At 46.5% G+C, this 24,556-nt stretch overlaps 1 protein-coding gene across 1 annotated transcript; it reads left to right on the plus strand.

The window, feature by feature from the left end:
- Positions 1–5,109: 5,109 nt before the first annotated feature.
- nectin3b (nectin cell adhesion molecule 3b) lies at positions 5,110–24,174 on the plus strand (the record flags this gene model as incomplete). Its single annotated transcript, XM_083665298.1, has 7 exons — positions 5,110–5,117; positions 5,278–5,462; positions 18,433–18,780; positions 19,603–19,902; positions 20,347–20,464; positions 20,727–20,878; positions 23,498–24,174. 7 exons carry the CDS (start codon positions 5,110–5,112, stop codon positions 24,172–24,174), a joined length of 1,788 nt encoding a protein of 595 aa, XP_083521424.1.
- Positions 24,175–24,556: the final 382 nt, after the last annotated feature.

Raw genomic sequence — 24,556 nt, forward strand, 5'->3', positions numbered from 1 at the left:
ACATAGAACATATATGCCTTTTTGCTAATTGCAAAATCTTTATTCTTTGAATAAAATATAATTTTAATTTTATTCAATTCTGTCCCTGCCCCAACCCTCCCCTAAAAGGGAAATTGTAATTATTATTTTTTATATATTTTTGCCCAATCCACTCCCCCCCCCCCCCCCGATCAGAGGACCTAAGTACTTGGTTTGTTTTGTTTATTTTAACAGTTATTGCAAATATATTTCATCGACTAGGTACTTATTTATGGTATTTTCTTATTTCTTTATTTTTTAACATGGTAATTTATGTCCATTATGGTATATTTGGTATTTTTGCTGTTGTTTTTCCTGTACACGCGAAGATATATTCCATTTTAATTGGTATAGTTCTTTGGATTTCTTTTCTAATTCCACCTCAGCTGCTCCCACCTTTCTCGATATACCACCCTCTCTTGGATTCCTTGTGCCATATATTTTTCAATTGTGCATAGTTCCTCAAACTTTCAATTCTTAGAGCCTGCACAGATTTTAACCTAAAAATTAATACGTTTTCTAAGAGTAAACAAGTCACTCAGCAAGTTGAACTGAGTGCAAGGATAATAGTTAATGTGATTTCGAATGAATAGCTTTTGTTTTTATAGTCTCTGCTTTGCATAGGAATCGATTACACACTGTGGATTAGGCTGTCACTACCAACTCAGCAAATGTAATAATCTTCTCTTGATCCTGACAAACTCCCCAGTCCCTGCCGGTGACAAACATACCCATAACATGATGCAGCTACCACTATTCTTCACACGAGGGATGGTGCGGAAACTGCATTGCATGTGCTGGATTTGCACTAAACTTAATGCTTTGTAGTAAAAACCAGATAAACACATTTCTAGCCACTTTCTTTGCTGCATCATTTGAATTCATTGTTGCAAACATAATTATGGATGTGAGATAGATTATTTTCCATTAAGGGATTATTTTGGCCACATGGTTATAGACCAATTTTGTAGAGTGACTGATGATGTTTTTTCCTCTCCACCATTCAACTTAGTCTCCCTAGGCCTCAGGGTAGCATTTCTGAGCAGTTTTGTTCCTCTCCATTTGCTCAGTTTGTAATTGATTCCTATGCAAATCAGAGACTCTATAAAAACAAAGATATTTATTCCAAAATCACCTGAACTATTATCCTTGCATTAAGATGGACTCAATTCAACTTGTTGACAACATTTTTGCATTTGAGCTAATTTTAAGAGTGTCATAGCATAGAAAAGCGTCTGAATACTTGTACATGTAAATGAGGTATTTCTGTATTTCAATTTTAATACATTTGGAGGATCTAAAAATGTGTTTTCACTTTATCATTATGCGGTATTGTGTGTGGACTGATGGCAAAAGAATAATAATAATCCATTTTAAATTGAGTCTATAACACAATAAAATCTGGAAAAAGTGAAGGGGTCCGAATACTTTCCTTTCATAAACCTGATGTCATGGGATAGGTACGTCAAATATCTGTTCCCAGTATTCTTGTATCCTATATGGCGCAGCAGTCAGAGTTTTTGATCTTAAATGAAACTGGTATACTGCTCTGTTTATACTCCAGCCACTGTTATATATATTCAGCCACTTCTCCTTGTCCAATTGTCCTCTTCCACTGTTGCGGCACGGCTGCAATCAGTTGGTTGCCATTTTGCATTGTGCACACAATCCCTTTTTCTTTTATTCATTTATGTGACATAATGTTTCCTGTAGATACTGTAAACTGAACCAGAGTGTTGATTTAAGTCTGTCCTTGTCTATCGACTCCTTTCAGAGTATGGAACCAAATACACTAAGGCCCGGTTTCACAGACAAAGGCTTAAGCCTAGTCCTAGACTCAAAAGCATCTTCAGTGGCAATTTGCCCTTGAAAGTGTGAATTAGTCAAGCACTAGGCTTACGCCTTGTCTGTGAAAAGTGTAAGTGATTTTGTAATTTGGCAGTTCCCAACAAAATCACTTTAATGAGAGCCAAAATCAAAATAAAGATGTCTTTTAATTACAGACAATTACACTCGACTTGACTATGCTTGCGAGATAGTTTATGGCACTTTAGATCAGACTGGTAACTGCAAATTGAGCCCATGTTAATTCAGTTTATCTTCTTTGAATATATCATTAGCCAGCAGATGTCGCTGTAAATTCACGAATGGCCCTTAGATTCCCTGTATCATGTGCTCATGGTGAGGCGCGCACAACTGGATAGATAAATAAAGACATGCTCATTAAGGAGGCTCTAGCGAATAAATGCACAACTTTATGATGTATTCACATGTGCACACTTTTATTCAGCACAGTGCAAACAATAAGTCAGAGGGGCCATTTTATACTCCTGTTCTCACATTGTCTCTCTTTCAATCTCCCTCTCTCTCCGAAATTAATCAACTCAGCACATTTGACATGAAACAGAGACATGAAATGAAACAGAGACATGAAATGGAACGATCAAAGTATCGACATAGCCTATTTAGCATAGCACTTCCTGTTTTGAGATAAGCCTAGACTGTATGGCAGTCTAGATAAATTTCCTTGTCCCTAACCATGGTTCTGATAGGACTTTTCCTTCATGGGAAAAGCAGACTGAAATGGTAAAAAAAAAAAAAAAAAAAAGTAACTTTCGGAACAGAGTAGTTGTCTGTTTTCCTAACCCTAACCCTAACCCAAGAAATACATCTTGTTCTCAGGAGTCACCCACAGGCTGCAGAGCAGCGTGGTCTGTATATTGCAGCACCCCACTGTAAAACAGAATCCCTGTATCACCTTATGTTTTGAAAATTACCCTGGCCTGGGAGATTTTAGATGGGGGCATGAATTAAATGTATAGGCTCCCTTCTCCATCTCTAATGTCCACACCCTCTACTTCATGAGGACCATCCACCATAGACCATACCACAGGGAGGGGGAGAACTGCAGAATAAAAGAGGGGGTATGCACTAATTTCACTATTCATCACTCCACCATACACTTACCCCTCTCAAGTCCCCCCGTCCCACGGTGAATAGCCCTTGAGGACTTGCACAACATTCCTCAGGAAAAGTGTTTGGTGACAGAGAACAATGTGAGAGGGAGAGCAGGGGGGATATTGTGTCCTGGGTGCAGACAGCAGAGAACATTTTAAACAAATTAATTAAAATTCAACATCAAATACGTCAGTTGTTATCTGTCTGGTTTTCCAGTGAATGACAGATCCCCTCAGTTCCTTTGCTGTTGTACTCCTCAGCTCCAGTTAAGTGTTTTTGCATCAGTTGTGTCATGGTCCCTGAGGGAAATTTGTGAACAAATGTGCTCCCTTGTCTTTTGACAATAGTGCTGTTAATAGCATTACGGCTCTGCGTTATTTTAATTAATGGCAGTGTCTCTCCCAAAACAAACCATTCATTTTCCTGCTAACGATATGCAGATTATGGAAAGGAACTATTTGGTCTTTCATTAGCAAACCTTGTGGGTAAACTAATGACAAGATTATGCAATGCAAAAGGCAAAAGAAAAGGCCCTTGCTCTAAATTTGATTCCAGATTATTCACTTGACCATAGATGTATGTGTCTCTATGATGATATAGAGAAGTACATGCGAGCAGAAATATGACACCATATTGATTTCTGGTTACACATCGGTTCCACAGACTTATAACTGGAGTTAATTCAATAGATCATCTCAGATCAGTCAGTCACCAACAAGGCCAGACTGTCTTTAGAGATCTTCAGTTGGTGTAGCAGTGTAATATACACACATTTTGCATTGGAAGGAATACAGTGAGAGAGTACACAGTTTAAAAAGACAGTGTTGAGTTGGGCTGAATGATTGCCTCTGTGCTCAGGCAGATCAAGGGCCTCCCGGGGATGTTCGGGCCACTGAGAGGATGCTCTTGTCATGACAGGCACTTGTTGCCCCGCGACCAGGGGTGGTGGGAGAGTCTGTGAAGCTTTAAAGTCATTTTTTTGGACATGGTGTCCAGTAGTGTGGGATAGGCATAGATCATGCAATAAAACACATCTGGCCTACTTTCTCCAAAATCAAAACCATCCACCAGACACCCTAAACAATAATGCTTTATACCAACTGTAGCACATGGCTGCAAGGCTTAAACGTCTGTCTGGTGTCACAGCCACCCCCCACCCCCTGCTCTGCCCTGCCTCACACTGTGCCAGGGTGCCTGGGTGAATGGGGTAGCAGAGTCATTGTGTCCCTTGTGGCTCTCCAGAAGAAACTAAAGCTCTGACCTGGTTAGCTTCCAGCCAACAGGAGTGGTGCCCCCCACATTTGCTGTTTGCAACGATTAGTCCGTTAATTTGTACACGCCCCAATTAGACTTGGGGTGGGGTGTGGGGCGCTCTCGTTGTTGAAAGATGGCAGGGGGGCAGATGCACAGATTGGTCTACGAGGAGGGGTTATGGAGGAGATTAGCAGTGGGGAACAGGGGATTAAGGCTGATACTGTGTCTGAGTTAAAACGCCTTCAGAGACGACAGTGCATAGGCCAAAACATGGAGGAACAGGAAAGCATTCAGGCAAGGGGAGCAGCCACCCAAATGGAAATAGACACATTATGTGTAATACTCATGTGTCAATCTCTCCACATTTATCCACTGCAATAATAGAATGAATTTGCATGAAAACTCTCCACTGCAACTCAAATCATTATCAGACAACATGTTATCACATTAGACACAGGTAACGTCACCTCTCTTGCCAGACCAACTGTGGGCAGAGACCACTGATCTAACACTGATCTAGAGACTGGTGTCAGGGAGGGGGTTGAGCATCCCATTCCAAAAAATAGTGCTTGTTCCAAGCAGTTAAATTAACTGTGTGGGAGAGCATGAGGTTGTCATACCTGACTCTACCAGAAAAGCATTCGTTTTATTCATTTTAGTCATTCAGTCATTTTGGAAAGTATGTTGATTTTTAGCATAGAGGCACACTTTTTACTTATTCAAAAGGACATAAGGACCAGAAGCATGATATGCAGACAGCCTGCCATACCAATACATTAAATGTAAGTGTGTAGGCATATCATTTAAAAAAAATTGTTTTATTATTATTATTATTATTTCATTGGAAACAACCATTTTCACAAACATTTACAAATAACAATGGGGATGTAAGTATACAATGATTATGTGCAACAAGAATGACGTAATCTATGAATTGGACCATCTTTTTCGAGGGTGTAGTAGAACATTTCTCCCCTCATTTGCCTGAACCGCTTGAGTCAGGTGAGCCCCCCCCTCCTCCTCCCCCCCCCTCCCCTCCCCCTGCAGCGAGGCCACAGTGGTACAGTCCAAACGCAGTGTGGAGTGGTTGCCGAGGAGGTTTCATAGTCCGGCGGACACACTCACGATAGAGGACGACGTTACTTTGACAATGTTCCTGCCTCGCTTCTGGAATCACCCGCTTCACCGAGGACACAATGCTTTATTTCTCTTTCTTCTGTACAGCATGACAGGTAAGCGGTGCATTTGAAGCCCGGCGTGCTAAAGGGAATACTTGTGCGGGGCTGGCTGACTGTTGCTGTACAGTACATTCAGAATAGGTTCTCTTATATCTATCCTGTTAGAAAGGTTAGGACTCGATAGCTTAGTGTTGTTTCTGCAAGAAACTGCTTTGCTGTTTTGGAAATGTTCGTGCAAGGCAACAGGCTGCATCACTTTTGTTGGGAAGTCGTGTAGTTGGAAAGTTGTTTAGTTGTGTAGTTGGGTGGTTCTGTAGTTGGGTGGTTCTGTAGTTGGGTGGTTCTGTAGTTGGGTGGTTCTGTAGTTGGGTGGTTCTGTAGTTGGGTGGTTCTGTAGTTGGGTGCTAGAACGGTGCCGCGTCGAGGATGGCGCGATCCACGGGTGCCATGGAAACATTACTCACATAGTGTTGCTAGTTCGTGTCGGCCCGGGCCAACTTTTAATGCAACCCGTTTTTGATCTGTCTTGGATTCAAGTCTTCCTTCTAGTGATCCGAACTTTTGGAAACGACGGAGGTCCTTGTCCTTGTCATCTCCACTTTGGTGATAAACTTTAGTGTACTGGAGAGCTAGCAAATCTTTTTTTTTATTTAGCTTTACCTGTCAGTGGACTTAGCGCATTACATATACATAAAAACTGTGTGTATATTTCAACGGGTAGAGCATGCAAGAGTGGAGGGGGCAGAGATAGAACACTCTGGAGGGGTGGGCTAGTCCTTGTCCTACTCTGGTCCTAGAAGCATGCTAGAAGACACCATATATTTTACAACTGTTGTCACTGTCCCTATGTCGTCTTCTCCTGGAAGGGACTGTGCAGTGCAAGATCGTCGGTCGGCAGTTGATAGGATTTGAAGAATGAGACAGAAAGCGTCAATAGGAGCCTCTCCATCTGTTCTACTGGTGGACAATCTGCTCACCTTTTTTCATCCAAGGTTGCATTTTATTTAGATGTTGCATTGCTGAAGTGGTTGCCGTGGTGTATGTAGTTCGATCTGGACATCTGTCTCAGTATAGCGTCAAGATCAAATGACAAAATTAAGCTAGGAGTTCTAATGCCATAACATAACATGTGGATAACATGTCTCACCTGTCGCTGGTTGTGTTGGAACAGTTGCTGTCAGGCCAGGAGGGTCATTAGGTGGTTGATAACCCACCAAGGTCTGTGCAGGTTAACCAGTTTCTGTTTTGATCAAAGGGCACATGCTAAACTCACTGCTGAACTCCACACACAGAGCAAATCTGATCAAACTGGTTAAACAGTCAGTAAGGGCTAGTCGATGAGGATGAAGTAATGCAGAAGATCCTGCTGTTTAGGGGTCCACAATTTAGGGATCCATTTTCTCTTTCTCTCTCTCTCATTCATTCTGCTGTCTCTCTCTCTCTCTCTCTCTCTCTCTCTCTCTCTCACACACACACACTCTCGCACACACACTCACACACACTCACACACACACACACACACACACGCCTCACGTATAGTCACACACAGCCATCCCCAGCATGTGACCTTGGGTCCGGAGAGGTGGGCCACAGCCCCCCAGGTGGCTATGGCATGGTGGCCGTCAGCTGCTGTGTTGTGACTGACTGATGGCAACAGGGGGAGAGGGGAAGAGGAGGAACAGTTAAAATACCACAGGGGAGCGGGGGGGGGGGGGATGGATTACTCCCGACATTCCTCTACAATCACCGGCGTCTGCTGTATCTCCGTTCACTCTGCTCTGGCCAGGATCCTGAAGTCTTCTTCTCGCCTTGATTTCAGCCTGCTATGTCATCTTTCCCTCCCTGTCAGTTTCTGTGCCTGCTTGCCTCGGATCAATGGGGGCTACTGATGGGACTTGGGAATTGAAACATTAGTAGCTCAATCCTTTTACCGACTGTCTCTTTCTCCCCTCTCGCTCTCTCTCTCTCTCTATCTCTCTCTTTTTCAAAACCTCACTGTTACTACGTTGTTGGTGCATACACTGTGTGTAAAGAATGCATCAGATGATAGTTTGAACCTGTAACATTATGAGTGTGGATGTTTTTCAAAGTGCAATAAACCATGGTTGCCTCTTTCTGCAGTGCTGGGAATACAAGCCCCACAGATCCCAATGTGAGAAGGAGTGTGTGGATGTTTAGCTGTGCAGAGCAGGGCCTTGCAGGGAGAAGGAAAACTGAATAAATCATGTCCTCTTTACATGAAGCCTTTCATCTGTGTACGTGTCAATGTTCCTGCAAACATGCGCCCACAGAGACACACACACACACACACACACACACACACACACACACACTTGCATGCACATATTTACACTGGAGCAGAACACCGACTGTGGGGTTGTTTGTGAGGGTTGGGGTATTAAGTTTGTGGTTGCACCTTCAGCTGTTGGTGTCCTGTTGTTGCTCGTTGGCCTGTAACGGGCCGGTCTCTCCCAGGCCCGCTGGTCCTGCTCCATGTCAGTGTTCTGGCAGTCGGGCCATGGGATCACGGTGGTCCTGAAGAGAGCTCCACCATATCAGTCCAAAACCCAGAGCCGCTCTTTGATGCTGTGTTCGTTCTCCCCGCCCACCCGCTCCCCCACCACAAGCCCCCTCTCCCCCCTAGTCTCCCAGCGCAGCTCCACTGCCTCTCAACATCAAAGCCAACTGACATGGGAGTGTGGTCGACCCAGAGGGAGAGAGGGAAGAGAGGGGAGAGAGGGAGATCCCACTGCTGACTGTGTTAAACTCATTAGACTGCACTGCCTACCTGTGTTAAACCCATCAAGCTGTAGGCTCGCTGCTGTGTGCAGCCTGTTGTAGATCTCAACCTGACTGGGGTTTAAATCAGGAGGTCAAATCCACTCATTCATCCATAAGCAGCACTAATATAGACACATTCACTTGTGAGGTTGGGCCTATTTAAAGATGGTCTGAACGAGGAAGACTATCGCTGAATAGACAACCTGCTTTAGTCTTACTTCTGGGAATTTACTGCAGCCTCTGCATGTGTGTTGTTGTCACCCAATGTCAGTGCCACAGCCCTTTTGTCACAGGGTTTGTCAAAAGCACACACACACACACACACACACACACACACACACACACGGGGACACGCGGCCAACACATTTGTATTCTCTGGTGATCCCAGGTCGTCATCGCTCAATGCCACTACAATGTTGTGTAAAGATTGACAAAAGTGTTCAGTCAGCAAGCTGAAGGGCTGCAGCTTCTCTCCATCTTCCTCCTCTTCAACCTCACCCCTGCTTTTGACTCGCTGCTGTTGCTTCTGACCCGACCTTCACCCAGAGAGAGAGGGGTAGAGGCAGGGAGGCAGCATACGCATGCTCCCCCTCTCTCTCTGGGGAGGGCTGACAGTCATGACAGGATGGCTGTCTCCAGAAACACACACCTGCCTCATAGGAGACCACACACACACACACACACACACACGCACACACACACACACACTCTCAACACGTCAGCATGGCTCTTGGCTCTCTCTCTAACCTTGTATGCCTCTTTGCAGGCTTTGTGTTGGATGTCTGGTGTTGTTTTTGGTCACAGTTCTCTTTACCTATAATGGAAAGACTCTGTGAGTGTAGATAAATGGTTCAATTATATGAGTCAACTCTCAGTCTGGGAAAACAAGTCAGGCTTACACAGGGTTGTACATGGGTTTGGATTAAAAAACAAGCCTATTTTTTTTCACCAATCCGAAGTGACACTCATTGTAAGAAACTACAGTATGTGATTGTAATGGCCTATTCTGTCCATTGTCGCTGGTGGTGTCAAAGGTACTGTACGGAATGAACATGAAAAAAAACATACTCCCCACTACCATGACCAACACCACTAATCAGACTACTAGCACACAAACATGTTCTCCTGTCTCTTCTGCTGCTTCTCTTAGCCGACGTGTTGACTAGTTGAGTCGTGAGTGGGAGGGAGAGAAGGACTAGAAGTGTCTGCATGCAGACCCCATCTCATATTTGGCCTTGACTAAATCAAATTGTTGCAAAGACTTTCCCCTTATGAATTTCTATTACCATTTCAACATCTTACCTCTCTCTCTCTCAAAAAAAAAACTCAGGCTAAAAGCAGTTAAAGTAGAGAGCATGAATGGTTTATGTCTACAATTTATTATATATGCTATTTTCCGCTCTAATGTAGTTTGTGGTTTAGAAAACTGAGTTTTGCTGTTGTTTTTTAAGAGTGAAAAAAAGAGAGTGGTATTTAAGTATGCCCAACGTATTTTTATTTTTGATCACGTCGACCCGCAAAAGCATTTTAATAGGAAAAGCAGCCTTGGAAAATGACATCTTTAACCTCAGCTAAAAATGTGCAGCTAGATGAGGAAATCTATGACCAGGAGATGCTTAAAACATTCAGTTTGACCAAAGAAACAGTCCTGAGCGAACTACCACTCATCTTTTACCTCCTCTCCTAAGCTCCTTCTCCTCTGTCCATCTTTATACTGCCCCCCCCCCCCCTCTTTCCTCCTCCTCCCTCCTTTCCTTGTACATGACCTGTAGTGCTGATGGCAGGTACAGTAGCAGCACTTTGAATCTATTATTCATCATTGGTGACTGGCTCTGATGCAGAATTCTGTAGGCAGCAGTGACCTCTCCCCCCCCGGTCCCCACCCAGTGTGTATGTATGGAGGGGACTTTAGGCCGGCCCTAACCCTGCTACTCAAGCGACAAACTCAATAGAGTGGAGCCGAGATGTGTAGGCCTAGACCCCACATCTTCTCTACCTTTCCATCCAGCTCTCTTCCTGAGAATCTATTATCAAGCTCACAGTAGAACCACATGAAATGGTAATTGTGTACTGAATTATTGATGTATCCTGAAACAGGAATGGCAGATGGCAGGTGTTAAAATATCTCCAGGGTTTTCAGGTAGAGCTTGTGTGGGTGGGTGTGTGTGGGTGTGTGTGTGTGTGTGTGTGTGCGCAGACAGGAGTGTGAGTGACCTCTCTGTATACGGTGTGTCATTCATGCTTTGGGTGCACACCGGTAGGCTAGCTCCTCCGATTCTCCTAGATGAGCTCTGTGTGTTTGGGAACGGATTGATGCCGCCTAGTTAATGTGTGGGGAAGGAACTCCGGTGGGGACCGGAGGTTTTTGGGTTTGAGTCCCTCTGTGTGAGTACGAGGCCTATCCATTCTGCCCCCAGAGTACAATCACTTAGCCGTAGGCGGTGAGAGTTTTGGAGTTCCTGTGACAGAGGGTGGCTATGAGAAAGTAGGGCGCTCTCATAAATTTGTCCATTGGGAATGGTGGAGTCACACACAGCCTATGGAGAAGCTTCCCCTGCTTACTGATACACTCCTGCAGTGAGCCTGCCAATGTGTGTGTTTTAGGTATAGTAGGCATGTTAGGAGTTGTATTCAAACAGATTTGTCAGCACGCCTATATCGCGCACCATAGGGAACGTGTGCGTGCGTGCGTGCGTGTGTGTGTGTGCGCGCGTGCGCACGCTGGAATCATGTAATTGTACAGCATGGGGCACTTCTGTGATGTCATTTCCTGCCAGTGGCAGCTCTGTGCTAGTGAAGGTTATTTAGTGGCGGTATTCCCCTGGTCGGTCGGTCGTGTGTGTGTGTGTGTGTGTGTGTGTGTGTGTCTGTGTGTGTGTGTGTGTCTGTGTGTGTGTGGCTCACCGCTCCCTCACCCTCCCTTTGTGTCTGTCTGTGGCCCTGGAAGGCTTTAATGAGCTCTTATGGCCATGTGCTACTGGAGGAGCGGCTTAGTGTTGGTGGCTTTATCTGTGTTGTGTTGTGTTGTGTTGTGTTGTGTTGTGTGTGTGTGTGTGTGTGTGTGTGTGTGTGTGTGTGTGTGTGTGTGTTTACCGCGCGGTGTTTACCACATTGGCTTTAACTGCATTATCGAGGGTTTAGTCAGACTTTACGTTACGATTTTAAACCTCTACCTTGAGGAGGCTCGGCGAGGGCAGGCCAGACCTTGTGATCATGTTAGCCTACCATGATGGTGGAGGTCTACTGCAGGTATGGCTGGATGAGTTAGGCCTAGGCTGCACGCTAACCCCAGGGAGAGATGGTGTAGGTCAATTAGCTACGAGACCACCGATCTACATCATGAAGTCATTGGGTACAACAGATAAGGAGGAGAGAGCCCTGGTGTTTGGCTGTAGACAGGGGTGCGTCTGGGTCCCATGTTTTCCAAACGTCACAAACAATGACTTTGTTCAGAGACGACATGTCGAAGTTGGGAAAAGGAGGCTTTCTGGCTGGGTGGGTGGTATGGCTTTTTGAGTCACCACAGTTCAAAACAAAACGGGTTTATAGAACTCAGATGAGGAGCGAGACAACTATTACTATTCTAAGTTCTGTCCCTATGGTTCTAGCCTAGATCTGCCGGTGTCAGATCACTCTTTACATGCCAACAAAGCTTGTTTGAGTTAGACTTTGCTGTAAAGTGAAAGAGCCTGCGAGAGACTCAGAGTGTTGTGGGAGGGGAAACCTCCCAGTGACCCACAGAAGGCTGGTGTTGTGCCACATCCCACCAAACTACATTTAGCTTGTGTGAGGATTCTCTCTCTCTTCCTCTAGTGCTCCCTCTCTCGCTCTCTCTCTCTCTCTCTCTCGCTCTCTCTCTCTCTCTCTCTCTCTTCCTCTAGTGCTCCCTCTCCCTCTCTCGCTCTCTCTCTCTCTCTCTCTCTCTCTCTCTCGCTCTCTCTTTCTTTCACACACACACACACACACACACACACACACACACACACGCACTCACATTCACACACACACACACACACACACGCACTCACATTCACACATAATTACTGTGGCTCTCCTGGCGACAGGCGTCTCTCTGCCTCTCTGTTTAAACTAGCTCAAACCACAGCCAATCAGATCAACCCACTCACCTCCATATCCACCAATCAACCGCTCTCAGGGCCTGACGGTCATTGTGTCTTACATGAGCAGACTACTCTTCTTAGATTGCCTCTGTCTTTACTTTTGTTCTCGGACTTTCTTTCTCTAACTGTCTCTCTCTCTCTCCTACTGTTGTTTTCTCCCAATGAGAAAGAATGCACAGACGGGCATCGTCTCTCTCTCTTTAAGTTCTACTCCTTAATAAACAATTTGAGAGCGGCTTTGGATGGCATGTAAACAGAAATGGTGGGGGCGTGTGTGTGTGGTCTGTTTGTGTGTAAACAGGGTGTGTTATAGATGAAAGTATCACAGATCTGAAAATGTGGAAGCGGAAGCATCTAGGGGGAAGAAGTAATTATCCACCAGGGGCGTCCAAAACCCTCTGTGCCCACACACAAACACAAAGCCTGGGCATCATGCCCCCCCCCCCCCCCCCACTGATGTTTTATGCCGGAACGAGATGCAGAAAGATCGGAAAAAGCTTTCCTCATTAGCAGAGCCCTTTTCCCTGGGATTGGGTCATCATCAAGCCTGAAGCATGACTTCTGTTTCTTTCCCCTACGGAAAGACCCTCTCACCCTCCGCTTCTGCCTCTTTCTGCAGACTCTTTTTCTGACTTTCTCCTTACTGACGAAGCACATAAGCCTCAGCTGAGCATCATTTGGCCATAGATTTTTCCACAGATACTTTTCGTGTGTGTGTGTGTGTGTGTGTGTGTGTGTGTGTGTGTGTGTGTGTGTGTGTGTGTGTGTGTGTGTGTGTGTGTGTGTGTGTGTGTGTCTGAGAGTTATGTGGGAACGGTCTTTGAAGGGGATTTTCCCTTCATGCACACAGCCAGATATCCTAGACAGTTTTCTGTCTTTGGAGTTCGGTCTCTTAATGTGAGCAGGCCCGTCGTGTGTTTTTAAGCGAATTTGGCTTGTTCGGGACATTCCCTCTCTGAGCAGTGTGTGGATTTATCATTTGCTTCACACACTCCATCAGCCTGAGAGGACTGTAGATGTGTGATGGAGCTATACCCTATATCCCAGGGGAGGCTGGTGGAGGTAGAAATCGGAGGACGGGTTTATTGTAACGCATAGAATGAGGAATGGTGTCAAACATGATCGTGTTTTGATACCATTCCTCCTTCCAATCCGTGCATTACAATGAGCCTGTCCTCCAATTTCTACCTCCCCTGTCGTATCCCCACTCTAGTGGAATGGCCCGTCACCCTTTCCTCTTGTGTGGCATAGGGATGTGGTAATGTGGTGTAGTGGTTGTGTCATCTGTATGGTTAGGGTCAGGGATGTAGTGGTTGTGTCATCTGTATGGTTAGGGTCAGGGGTGTAGTGGTTGTGTCACCTGTATGGTTAGGGTCAGGGGTGTAGTGGTTGTGTCATCTGTATGGTTAGGGTCAGGGATGTAGTGGTTGTGTCATCTGTATGGTTAGGGTCAGGGGTGTAGTGGTTGTGTCATCTGCATGGTTAGGGTCAGGGGTGTAGTGGTTGTGTCACCTGTATGGTTAGGGTCAGGGGTGTAGTGGTTGTGTCATCTGTATGGTTAGGGTCAGGGGTGTAGTGGTTGTGTCACCCATAGCATTCGGTACAAGCCCTTCCAGGGTTCATAGTCCTGGTTTGCTGAAGTGCACAACATTTCTCTGATTTCCCCACGTCTTGACGTTTTCATAAGTTGGACAGCTGGACACTCTAGTATGCGTGTAGGCCTATTAGGCCAGGCCAAATTAATTAGTAGAGCAACATATTTAGTGTTGTAGTCCACCGGAAACAAATGTTTTATATTTTCCCCATGATTTCCCCACAGCAATCGCATGTGAATAGCCACTGGTTGGTAATTTAACTGTTGAATTCTCCCACAAACTCATGTCCAGCGCAACTCATTAACCCTGTGTGTGTGTGTGTGTGTGTGTGTGAAAGCAAACATACAAGCACACACACACCCTTAGACCCTTAGTTGTGTGTGTGTATGTGCGCGCGCGCATGGTGTCTGTGTTTGACAAGCGCAGATGCAGTCAGTGTTAAAACCCAGTCTGTTCTGTCTGTCTGGAACACCTGCTCTCTGCTAGCTGAAGTGGCTCTCCAACCATGTCACCCTTCACATCCAACTCTCCACCACGTGATGACACAGCATGCCCCACACACACAGCTGCTCCACACACCTAACACAGGGTTCTACGGAGCTGATTTCACATAGTAACACTAACACTAACACTCCATATTGATTAAATGAAAATAAATCTGGTCCTTAACTCTCTCCTAAGGTAAGCCGTGCTCATTGGCCTATCCACCCAGCACCTAGCTGTCATTGGTTGGAAGGGGGGGTCCTGTAGTAACGCTACTGACACACACCTTCTGTCTGCAGATACACATCTCGAGGAACAGGAACAAGGCTCTCTTCCCTCCATGTTGGCCACCCCCCCCCCCCCCGGGAGACCCATAGTGGATGTCATACGATGCACACACACCCACATACTGTACACTGACTGCCAAAGCCATTAGCTAACTCACACACACACACACACACACACACACACATTGTACACTGCCTGCCAAAGCTGCTAGCTAACACACACACACACACACACACACAAGAGGCCTTAGATTAATAGCAAAACTGAAGTCATCTTCACTGTTATTGCTAGGCTTAACCGCAGGCAGTATCATAGGGATGGTGTTAGGGCATTCAGAGATATTATCTACACACACACCTGCTGCCACGTGAGTGGTATGTGTGAAGGTAGCGCTGACTGAGGGACAAGGAGCGGCGGAGTCTCCTTTGGGAACGCTGTGTCCTTGCTGCCAGGACACACAGTGTGTGTGTGTGTGTGTGTGTGTGTGTGTGTGTGTGTGTGTGTGAGTGGGTGCCTGCTAACCACAGAGGCTACAGTAGCTGCTTCTCTCTGGGGAAGATGTGTACTGTACCTAGCTACTCCTCCTCAAGGCTGTTGATGCACTTTGAAGAAGGACATTGCATCATTTGTTTCCCTGTGAGTGCTTCTCTAACAGCAGTTTATTTAGGCATATGGTTTCATTAAACGTCTGATGAGGGGAAAAAAAATGGTTAGGTGATTATTGGAGGTGTCCAAAGAGGCTCTCTCTCTCTCTCCCTCCCTCCCTCTCTGTTGTTATTTTTAGTCTGGGCTGAAAAGCATGATAGGATGATGGCTCAGATAGAACATTCCTCTAGTGGTCTGGTTATTAATAGGCCTATCTACCAATCTACGGCAATTGAATCCCCTCCCCCCTGCACACCATTATAAAAACCTCCATTTAAATATTCAATTCCAGTAGATATGTGTGTGAACACCCACCAGCTAGCCCTTCCCATCTCTGGGACTACGGAGGACATCTTTCTTCCTGTGTCCCCTCCTCAGGTATTTCAGATTGGTCTTTAGTGGAAACCACAATGGACGCAATAGCTCTGTTAGTGAATGGTAATCGGGGGCGGGGGGGGGGGGGGGGGGGGCACAGACATAATAGCAGGTAGGTTCTCTCACAGTGCACCATGGCTGGGAAAGTTAAACTGCTTTACCCCCTAAAGACAGGTAAGCTTCCCGCTCTGAAACAAAACGGTTTTTGAACTGTTGCATTCTTGAATAAAAACCCTGTCTCTACTCTGTAATGAGTGGGGCACTCTCATTTATACTCTTACTATCTCTTCTCTCTTTCCTCTGACATTCTGACAGTCTCTCACTCGATCTCTGCTTAGGGCTCAGGTCGGGGGGGCGACGGGGCGACGGGGGTTCCAAGGGGGAATACAAAAAAAAAACGGTTGTTGGGGGGGATGGGGGGGGGGGGGGTTGTCAGCAAGACAACAACAGAATGTTTGGAGTCAGTTGCCAAGCAATGCGGCGGGTTTTGATTTATGATGACGTCTTTCTCACTGGCAGCTTGTTGCAATTAGTGATGTCATTGAGGGTCTGGCCAGGGAGCGTGGTATTATTATGTTTTGCGTTTATTTATCTGTGACTCTATCATTCCAAAGTTTTTTTAAAAAAAAAAATTTTTTATTACAGAATCTAATACATTTCCTCTCATCTGTGCTTCATGTTACCCTCTCCTTCCTTTTGCTTTTCCTCTCTTTTATTTTCTCATTCCTTCTCACTCGCACTTTCATCATGTCAGCACATCTCCTCCCTATCTCTCTCTCTCTCTCTTTCTTTCTCTCCCTCCCTCTCTCCCTCCCTCCCTCTCTCTCTCTGTAAGAGGAGCTGCTGATCTCAATGCTGTGTGGACAGGCCATGTACATGACTAGAGGAGATGACAGAAGTTGAAGGGTTAGGTCTGATTGGACAAAGTATAGCTTCACAAATGGCTGACTTTAATTCCTGGATTCAGGTCAGTACTAGCAGCTCTGCTCTCCTCTTGGGAACACACACACCGAGGATCACGCTTTGTTTCAGATCAGATCAGCACAGATGTCTGGCAATACTTAGTTTGATGGCACTAAGCTGGTGTTTGGTTTCAGAATGTCTTACTGTCATACTGACGTCAGTGTGTGTGACGTCAGTAGGAACCAAATTCAGTTCACAAACCACTCGCACATACTAACTCACTAAAACAGGATTAATGCTGGTTGATTGCGCCACACAAGATGAAGGGATGATCATTTTCATATGACATGTGTCAAAGAACTGCGGTTGATGTGGTCACCATTGCAGTATACAGTATGAGACAGGGTTACTTAAACATTTTTTGTAGTAGACCTACTGCAGTTTGACGTTGTTCCCATGACTGATCGGTGTGGGTGTGGGTGTGGGTGTGGGTGTGGGTGTGGGTGTGGGTGTGGGTGGTGTGTGTGTGTGTGTGTGTGTGTGTGTGTGTGTGTGTGTGTGTGTGTGTGTGTGTGTGTGTGTGTGTGTGTGTGTGTTAAGGTCATAAGTGACACTGCAGCTGTTCTGCCTGCTTGTTTTCTCCATGTCCTCCACCTCAACCCTTGACAAGCAGCATACTCTGGAACACACTCAAGCACGCCATGATGCTCTGCAATATTGTTTCATGTACATGTACAGTATGTGCACTACTAGTTACTAGTATACTTGGACATGAATGGTTTTGAGGGGAAGTTATGTGCTCTTTGAGAGAAAGAGATTGAGGGTATATGGATGGCAGAGTCTTGCCACAGTCTCTCTCATATATTTTACTGAACAATGTTATATTTTATATATATATATATATATATATATATATATATATATATATATATATATATATATATATATATATATAGTGCCCTGCGTAATTTGCTATTGTAATTTGCTATTGTTTTTTATGTCCCATGCACCAACCTCACCAAGTCAATTTCCTGTATGTGCAAATATACTAAGAATTCTGATTCAAGAACTTTACACTTTTTTGGCCTTGAAAAACTCTTTATGCTATGACGGTATATTTTTCGGTCATTGTCTTTCTTTAGGATGTATACCAATGAATTTGGATGCATTTGCTTGTACTTGAGCAGACAAGATATTTCTGTACACTTCAGAATACATTCTGCTGCTACTGTCATCAGTTACAATCATCAATTAAGACAAGTTAGCCAGTTCTAGTGGCAGCTATACATAACCTAACATTAACACCCCCTCCACAATGTTTCACAGATGAGGTGGGTAAGTCTGTCAAGTTTTTGGCTATGTTTCTATTTTTCAGATTTTTCAGACTTAATAATGGCTTCTTTCACTTTCATTGACACCTCTTTGGTCCTTATAGTGCCTTCGGAAAATATTCAGACCCCTTCACTTTTTCCACATTTTGTTGTGTTATAGACTAAATTTAAAATGGATTAAATTAAAAGAATTTGCCATCAATCCACACACAATACCCCAGAATGACAAAGCGAAAACACATTTTCTTTTTTTCTTTTTTATTTCAGTAAATTTATTAAAATTAAAATATAGAAATACCTCATGTACATAAGTATTCACACCCTTTGCTATGACATGGAATATAGAGCCAAAAGAAGAAAAAAATGCTTCACTGTCCCATTACTTACGCAGGGTTATTACTGTATATATATTTGAATAATTGTCCCCATCCTCCTGCTTACACAGTAGGCTAATATATAATAAGGAAGCAAGTCAAATGGTCTTTGTTTTTCTCTGTGGTAGGCTTGTGGGCCAGTCAGGTGGTGGTGCCCAAGAAGGTGAGTGCCGTGCTGGGGAAGAATGTGACTCTGGGCTGCCGGGTGGAGGTGGGGACCAACCTGAGCCTGACCCAGAGTTCCTGGGAGCGGCGGCTCCCGAGCGGCTCGCTCACCGTGGCCGTGTACAACCCCGTGTTCGGCATCTCCATCCCCCCGGAATACGTCCGCCGCCTGTCCTTCCGCTCGCCCTCCTCCCACGACGCCACCATCGTACTGGAGGACGTGGGCTTCGCCGACATCGGAATCTACACCTGCAAGGTGGCCACCTTCCCCCTGGGCAACACTCAGGCCTCCACCACAGTCAGTGTGCTGGGTAAGTGTGTGGCTGGGCGGGTGTTTAAGCTCACAACATGCAAACACAGTGCTTCACCTCTAAAGTGTGTGTTTGTGTGGTTGATTGTGTAAGATTGTGAATGTAATTCTGTGTCTTTTGTGAAGTGCCTCCTGAAGAGATGAATTAATAATGCATGATGATATTGTGGGGGAGAGACATCCCACTTGCGTCACTGGGGCCGGAGGGAGAGTGGTAAGACAAAGTAGTGGAGGAAGAGAAGAGAAAGGGAGAGAAGGAAGTGGCTAGAAAGAGATGGGGAGAGATTGAGAGAGAGGCGAATGACAGACAGAGAATTGTAAAGAACATAAAGGAATGCAAAGGACATGAACACAGTGATTATTTAGGTACTTTTAAAAGAAATGGAAACGGGAGACTGTGAGGAGGGGAGCAGGAATGGCAGCCAGGGAGTGGTGCAGAGGAACAGGGTGCTATAATTAGAGCAGGAGGAATGCGGTGTGTGTGTGTGTGTGTGTGTGTGTGTGTTCGTGTGTTCGTGTGTGTGTGGGTGTGTGTGTGTGGATATACCCCTCTATTTTAAGGGATCTCCTGGGAGTGGGGGTCAGGGTTACATAGATGTATCATTTCAGGCAGAGCCATTGCTTACACACACACACTACACACACACACACACACACACACACACACACACACTTGGTTGGTTACAGGAAGTCCCTTAGCTACTGCTAAAAGGAAAAAAGAAAGTGGTGGCAAGAGGGGAAAAAAAGAGGGGTGGTCTACTCTAGAACTGACTAACATACACACTACCTCCCCCCCCCCCCCCCCCTCTCTCTCTCTCCTCAGTGGAGCCCAAGGTGTACGTGTCGGCGGGCTCCGTGGCTCTGGTGGACGGCGGTAACGAGACGACGGTGGCCACCTGCATCGCCGAGCGGGCCCGCCCCCCCGCCGACGTCTCCTGGGAGACGGACCTGTTCGGCCAATCAGAGGTCCAGCTTCAGGACGAGGCCAACGGCACCACCAGCACCCAGGTGCGCTACCTGTGGCCGCCCACGCGCCACGGCCAGGGCCACAGCCTCACCTGCGTGGTGCGCCACCCCGCCCTGCACACGGACTTCAGGATCCCCTACCAGCTCAACGTGCAGTGTGAGTGTCTGACAGGGCTTTTACACACGCAGTCACAGAAGCAGTCACAGAAGCAGTCATAGAAGCAGTCACAGAAGCAGTCACAGAAGCAGGACATTGTAAAGAAAGGACTGTCAGCTGAAACGCTGCTCCCAGTGATTTAATCAAGACGGGGACACAAACGCTGGAGCAGAATGTGTCTGTGTGTCTGTGTCTGTGGATTAAACACGAGTACCATGTTGCAATGTGTCTCCATGAGTCTCCATCCAACACATGTAAATCAGCCCATCCAGCGGTGTCACAGTGGAGGCATGCTCATCGTAATGGACTCACTGAACAATGAGTGAAACTGATTGATTGAAAAACTAATCGGTTTGGCTCTTAAAGTGTTGAGGTGTTTTGAATGTCTTTCTGAAGCCGTACCTGTGTGTTCTGAGTTGAACTCTGCCTGGCCTCTCTCTGCAGACGCTCCAGACATCACGGTGGTAGGCTACGACGGTGACTGGTACGTGGGCCGGGAGAACGTCCAACTGACCTGCAAAGCCAACGCAAACCCACCAGCCCACCACTTCAGATGGATCAGGTGTGTGTGTGTGTGTGTGTGTGCGTGTGTGCGTACATCTCTGCGTGTGTGTCTCTCTCTGCATGTGTGTCTCTCTCTGCGTGTGTGTGTGTCTTTCTGCGTGCATGTGTGTGTCTCTGTGTGTGTGTCTTTGCGTGTGTGTATCTCTGCATGTGCCGGCTGTGTCTGTGTCCACGGCAGATCGAGCATGTTGTTTATTGCTTCATCATGTGTGTTGTTTGTGTGTAATTGTGTACTGTGTGTGTGTGTGTGTGTCTCCTAGACTGGACGGGGACATGGCAGAGGGGGTGGAAGTGGTCAACAATACGCTGCTTTTCCAAAGGCCCCTCCTGAGGAACGACTCTGGGGTGTACAGATGTGAGGTGGCCAATGACATCAACCTCAGCAGCAGGGACATACACATACGCATACAAGGTGAGAGGAGAACTCTACCAGGCACACAGCCTCCTTCTATTCCACACCTGTTCTCTCGCTCTCTCTCTGTCTCTCTCTCTCTCTCTCTCTCTCTCCAGCTATCCTTGATGACTCACACTAAAAACCTCAGTGACTTTGTTGCTTGAGGAACAATGGCATACATGTAAGAGGAAGAATCACACACACACACACACACACACACCGTCTCTCTGTCTGTTCAGCATTTCATCATTCTAAATCCGAGTCTTTAAGCTCAGGCTGGCATGTCTGTTTGAACCGGAGTGAGGTAACATGCTGTATCAGAGCAGATTATTTGCGGTCCTCAGATGTTAAAGAGTCTTAATTACAGGCTCATTAGCCTTGATTAGGTCTCCAGATGTTCAACAGGAGAGCTCCACTGACCAAACCCATCTGCTCCTCCCTGACCGCAAACTCACTGTCACGCATCTACATGTATCTGCTCTGGAATCACGAGCGTGTCCCTTAAGGTTTTGTTAACCCCCACTCCCCCTAAACTTCTCTCTTCCTGAATAGAGCTGTGTGTCATACCGACCACATTTCTCTGGTCTTTCTTCGTGCTTCATGCTGTGAAAGGCAAAATCATGCAGCCTTGACTGAGGGGAGGAGGAGGAGGAGATGATGATGATGTCCCAGATTCATAAAACATTCACCAGCTCTTTTAAACTCACATTCATTATTTATTTCTATTTTCTTTTCCCTCTGAGAGGAGCTGTGTGTGTGTGTGTGTGTGTGTGTGTGTGTGTGTGTGTGTGTGTGTGTGTGTGTGTGTGTGTGTGTGTGTGTGTGTGTGTGTGTGTGTGTGTGTGTGTGTGTGTGTGTGTGTGTGTGTGTGTGTGTGTGACTCTGTGTGTCTCTGTGTGTGTGTGTGTGTGTTTTACTGTGTGTGTGTGTGTGTGTGTGTGTGTGTGTGTGTGTGTGTGTGTGCCCCTTGGTGTGTGTGTGTGTGTGTGTGTCACTGTGTGTGTGCACCCCTTGGTGGGTGTATGTGTGTGCACTCACACGTTCATGCAGCATCTCTGCATGGTGTCGCATAATTAATGTAATTCAACGGGAATTCATGGAGGCCGCGATGATGTCATCCTGTTGGATGTGAGAATGGGATCTCGTTGCCAGATGATCCTTTACTGCACATCTTTCCTGCCCCGCCTCTGTGAACCGGCTGTCATTTCACCTGAGGGTCTAAACATCTTCGCCTCAGAGCACATTGAGGAAGGACCTAACGTTACATCACCATTTATTTAAATCCGCAACCATAACGGTTAAATACAGAATCAGCGATGAATTAGTGACAGGGATGGTAGCAGATGGGTGAAGGGGAGGGCAGATTGACTGGAGTAGTGAGGTAATGTCCCCCATCTGTGACTGTAAGCTGTAGAGGACAAGTGTTCGATCGCGGCCTAAAGAACACACCGTGACCGTGTGAAGGTCTGGATCCGGTTGAAGGAAAGTCATTGACATGGCCATTTACAGCCGCTGTCTAAAACGGCTGGCCGATTGGCTCATTTACCCACATCTTGACCTGACTATTCCCTGCCCAGTCCCTGGCATCCTAGTAGCTCCCCCACCCTCTCCTCCAACCAACCCTCTCCTCCAACCAACCCCCTCCCCTCATCTCTCAAGTCCCTTCCATTAGCGCTTCCTGTCTTAGAGACACCCCCTTCTTCTTACCCATCTGTGGCCCTCTTGCATTCTCAGTGACAATGACGTATGTATCTCTTCATTTGAAATGGTAATCCATCTAAGCTGTTCCTAATGCCCTCATAAACTTATGATGCGTAACGGTTAGTTTATTAGAAACATAGCATGTCGTTGTTGTACGGCATTCTAAAAACCTGAACACCAGCTATTGTCATGGCAGCACAAATGTTATTTTCTTTGTGTGAATCAGTTTGAGGAAAGATTTGTCTCTGATCCATGATGAACAGTTAACTGGGCGTCGTGCAGAGGCAGTCTCTCTATTTGTTGTAGAATTGGGCATTGTTCACAGCTTCTATCACTTCAAATAAGGTGGAACGTACTGTACTGTACTGTACTGTACTGTGCACTTAACAAAAATGCTGTCAGACCTCAATGAATTGTTTTGAGAATGGGTTAGGGGCGATATTACTGCTCAGCCATCTTTGGTTCCTACTAGACTAGTAGCACATCCCTCTGCTCCCCCCCTGCCTTTCCACAACTGTGGGATTTGTGTACAGTATGCTCACTCCAACAGTCTCTGGTTTGCTGTTGCTCAGTCTAGAGTCTCGTTGCTAAGGACACTTTGTGTAGGTTTCCATTACCTCAATCCCTAATACATCATATCTTGAATTACCACATCTTCATATATATATATATATATATATGTGGTAATGGTTACGACATTTTAAGAATATCAGAAGCTTTTTTCAGACTTATTGTCAAAGCAAACCTGAGGCTGTTGAGAGCGTATACAGTCATTTTTAGATTTAGAAATGTAGTAGTTTCTTCATGTCAACCAATCCCTTTTTTAGTAATATGCTGATATAGTTGGCATTGACATTCTCTACTTTTCTGTCTGTCCATCCCTCCTCCCCTGACCCTCTATCCCCCCCCCCTCCTCCTCCTCCCTTCCTCCATTAGATCCTCCCACCACCTCCATGCCCTCCACCACCCCTGCGCCCGTCCTAACCGCTGCCTCCTCCTCCTCCACCTCTGTGGGTGACAAGCGGCGGGTCCCTTTCACCTCCCCCACGCTGGCCGCCCTCCCCGACAGCCACCTGGGCGCCATCGTGGGAGGGGCTGTGGGCGGGGCCTTGTTCCTCCTCCTGCTCCTGGTGCTGGGCGGGGTCTGTTACCTGCGGCAACAGCAGACGTTCCGCGGGGACTACTACACCAAGCAGTACCTGGGGCCCTCGGACATGCAGAAAGCACCGCAACAGCAGCACGAGCTCCATCCCACCAAGCCCGGCGGCAACCCCGTCTACCAAGACAGGGACCGCGAGGAGTGGGGCGACCGCGAGCGCAACCACGAGCGCGACCGCGAGCGCCAACACCTGCAGAACAACCACGACCACAGCCGTGAGCAGGAACGCAAGCACAACGGCCACACCAGGGCCATGAGGGAGGGCAACCATCACCACGACCACGTGCGCTACCCCAGCCCACAGCAGAGAAGCCACGCCCGGTACGCCCCCCCCGCACCGCTAACCAACGGCTCCCCCTACCTGTCGGATGACTGCTACGACAGTGGGGCGGAGGGGGACTACGTCTCCCACACGGACGGCTCCGTCATCTCACGCAGGGAGTGGTATGTCTGACCCGCGGTGCTCGCAAGCCTGCCAAGAGACTCCTCCGTCAGGGAGAAATCAGAGGGGGTTTATCCATTATTTAAGAAATGAGAACGCACTCTCACTTTCTGCCTCTCTTGCTCTCTCTTTTCTGTCTCTCTCTCTCTCTCTCTCTCTCTCTCTCGCTCTCTCATATGTTTGAACATGCTTGTGATCCTTCTACTGTACTTCCCTCTCATAGGCCTTTAGTTTTTTTTTTTGAGAAAGGATGTATGTTGTTTCTGTTGTTTCTCCCCACCACAGAGGCTGTGTGGATTAGCCTAGCCACACTCACAGACTGTGGACCTGCCTTCATTCTGCACTGGAGGACAAATGTGTGTCGTTTTGCTACTGTCAGTTAATGTGGTGGTTG

Source organism: Argentina silus, assembly GCF_951799395.1.
Source record: "Argentina silus genome assembly, chromosome: 2".
In the NCBI taxonomy this organism is placed as follows: domain Eukaryota; kingdom Metazoa; phylum Chordata; class Actinopteri; order Argentiniformes; family Argentinidae; genus Argentina; species Argentina silus.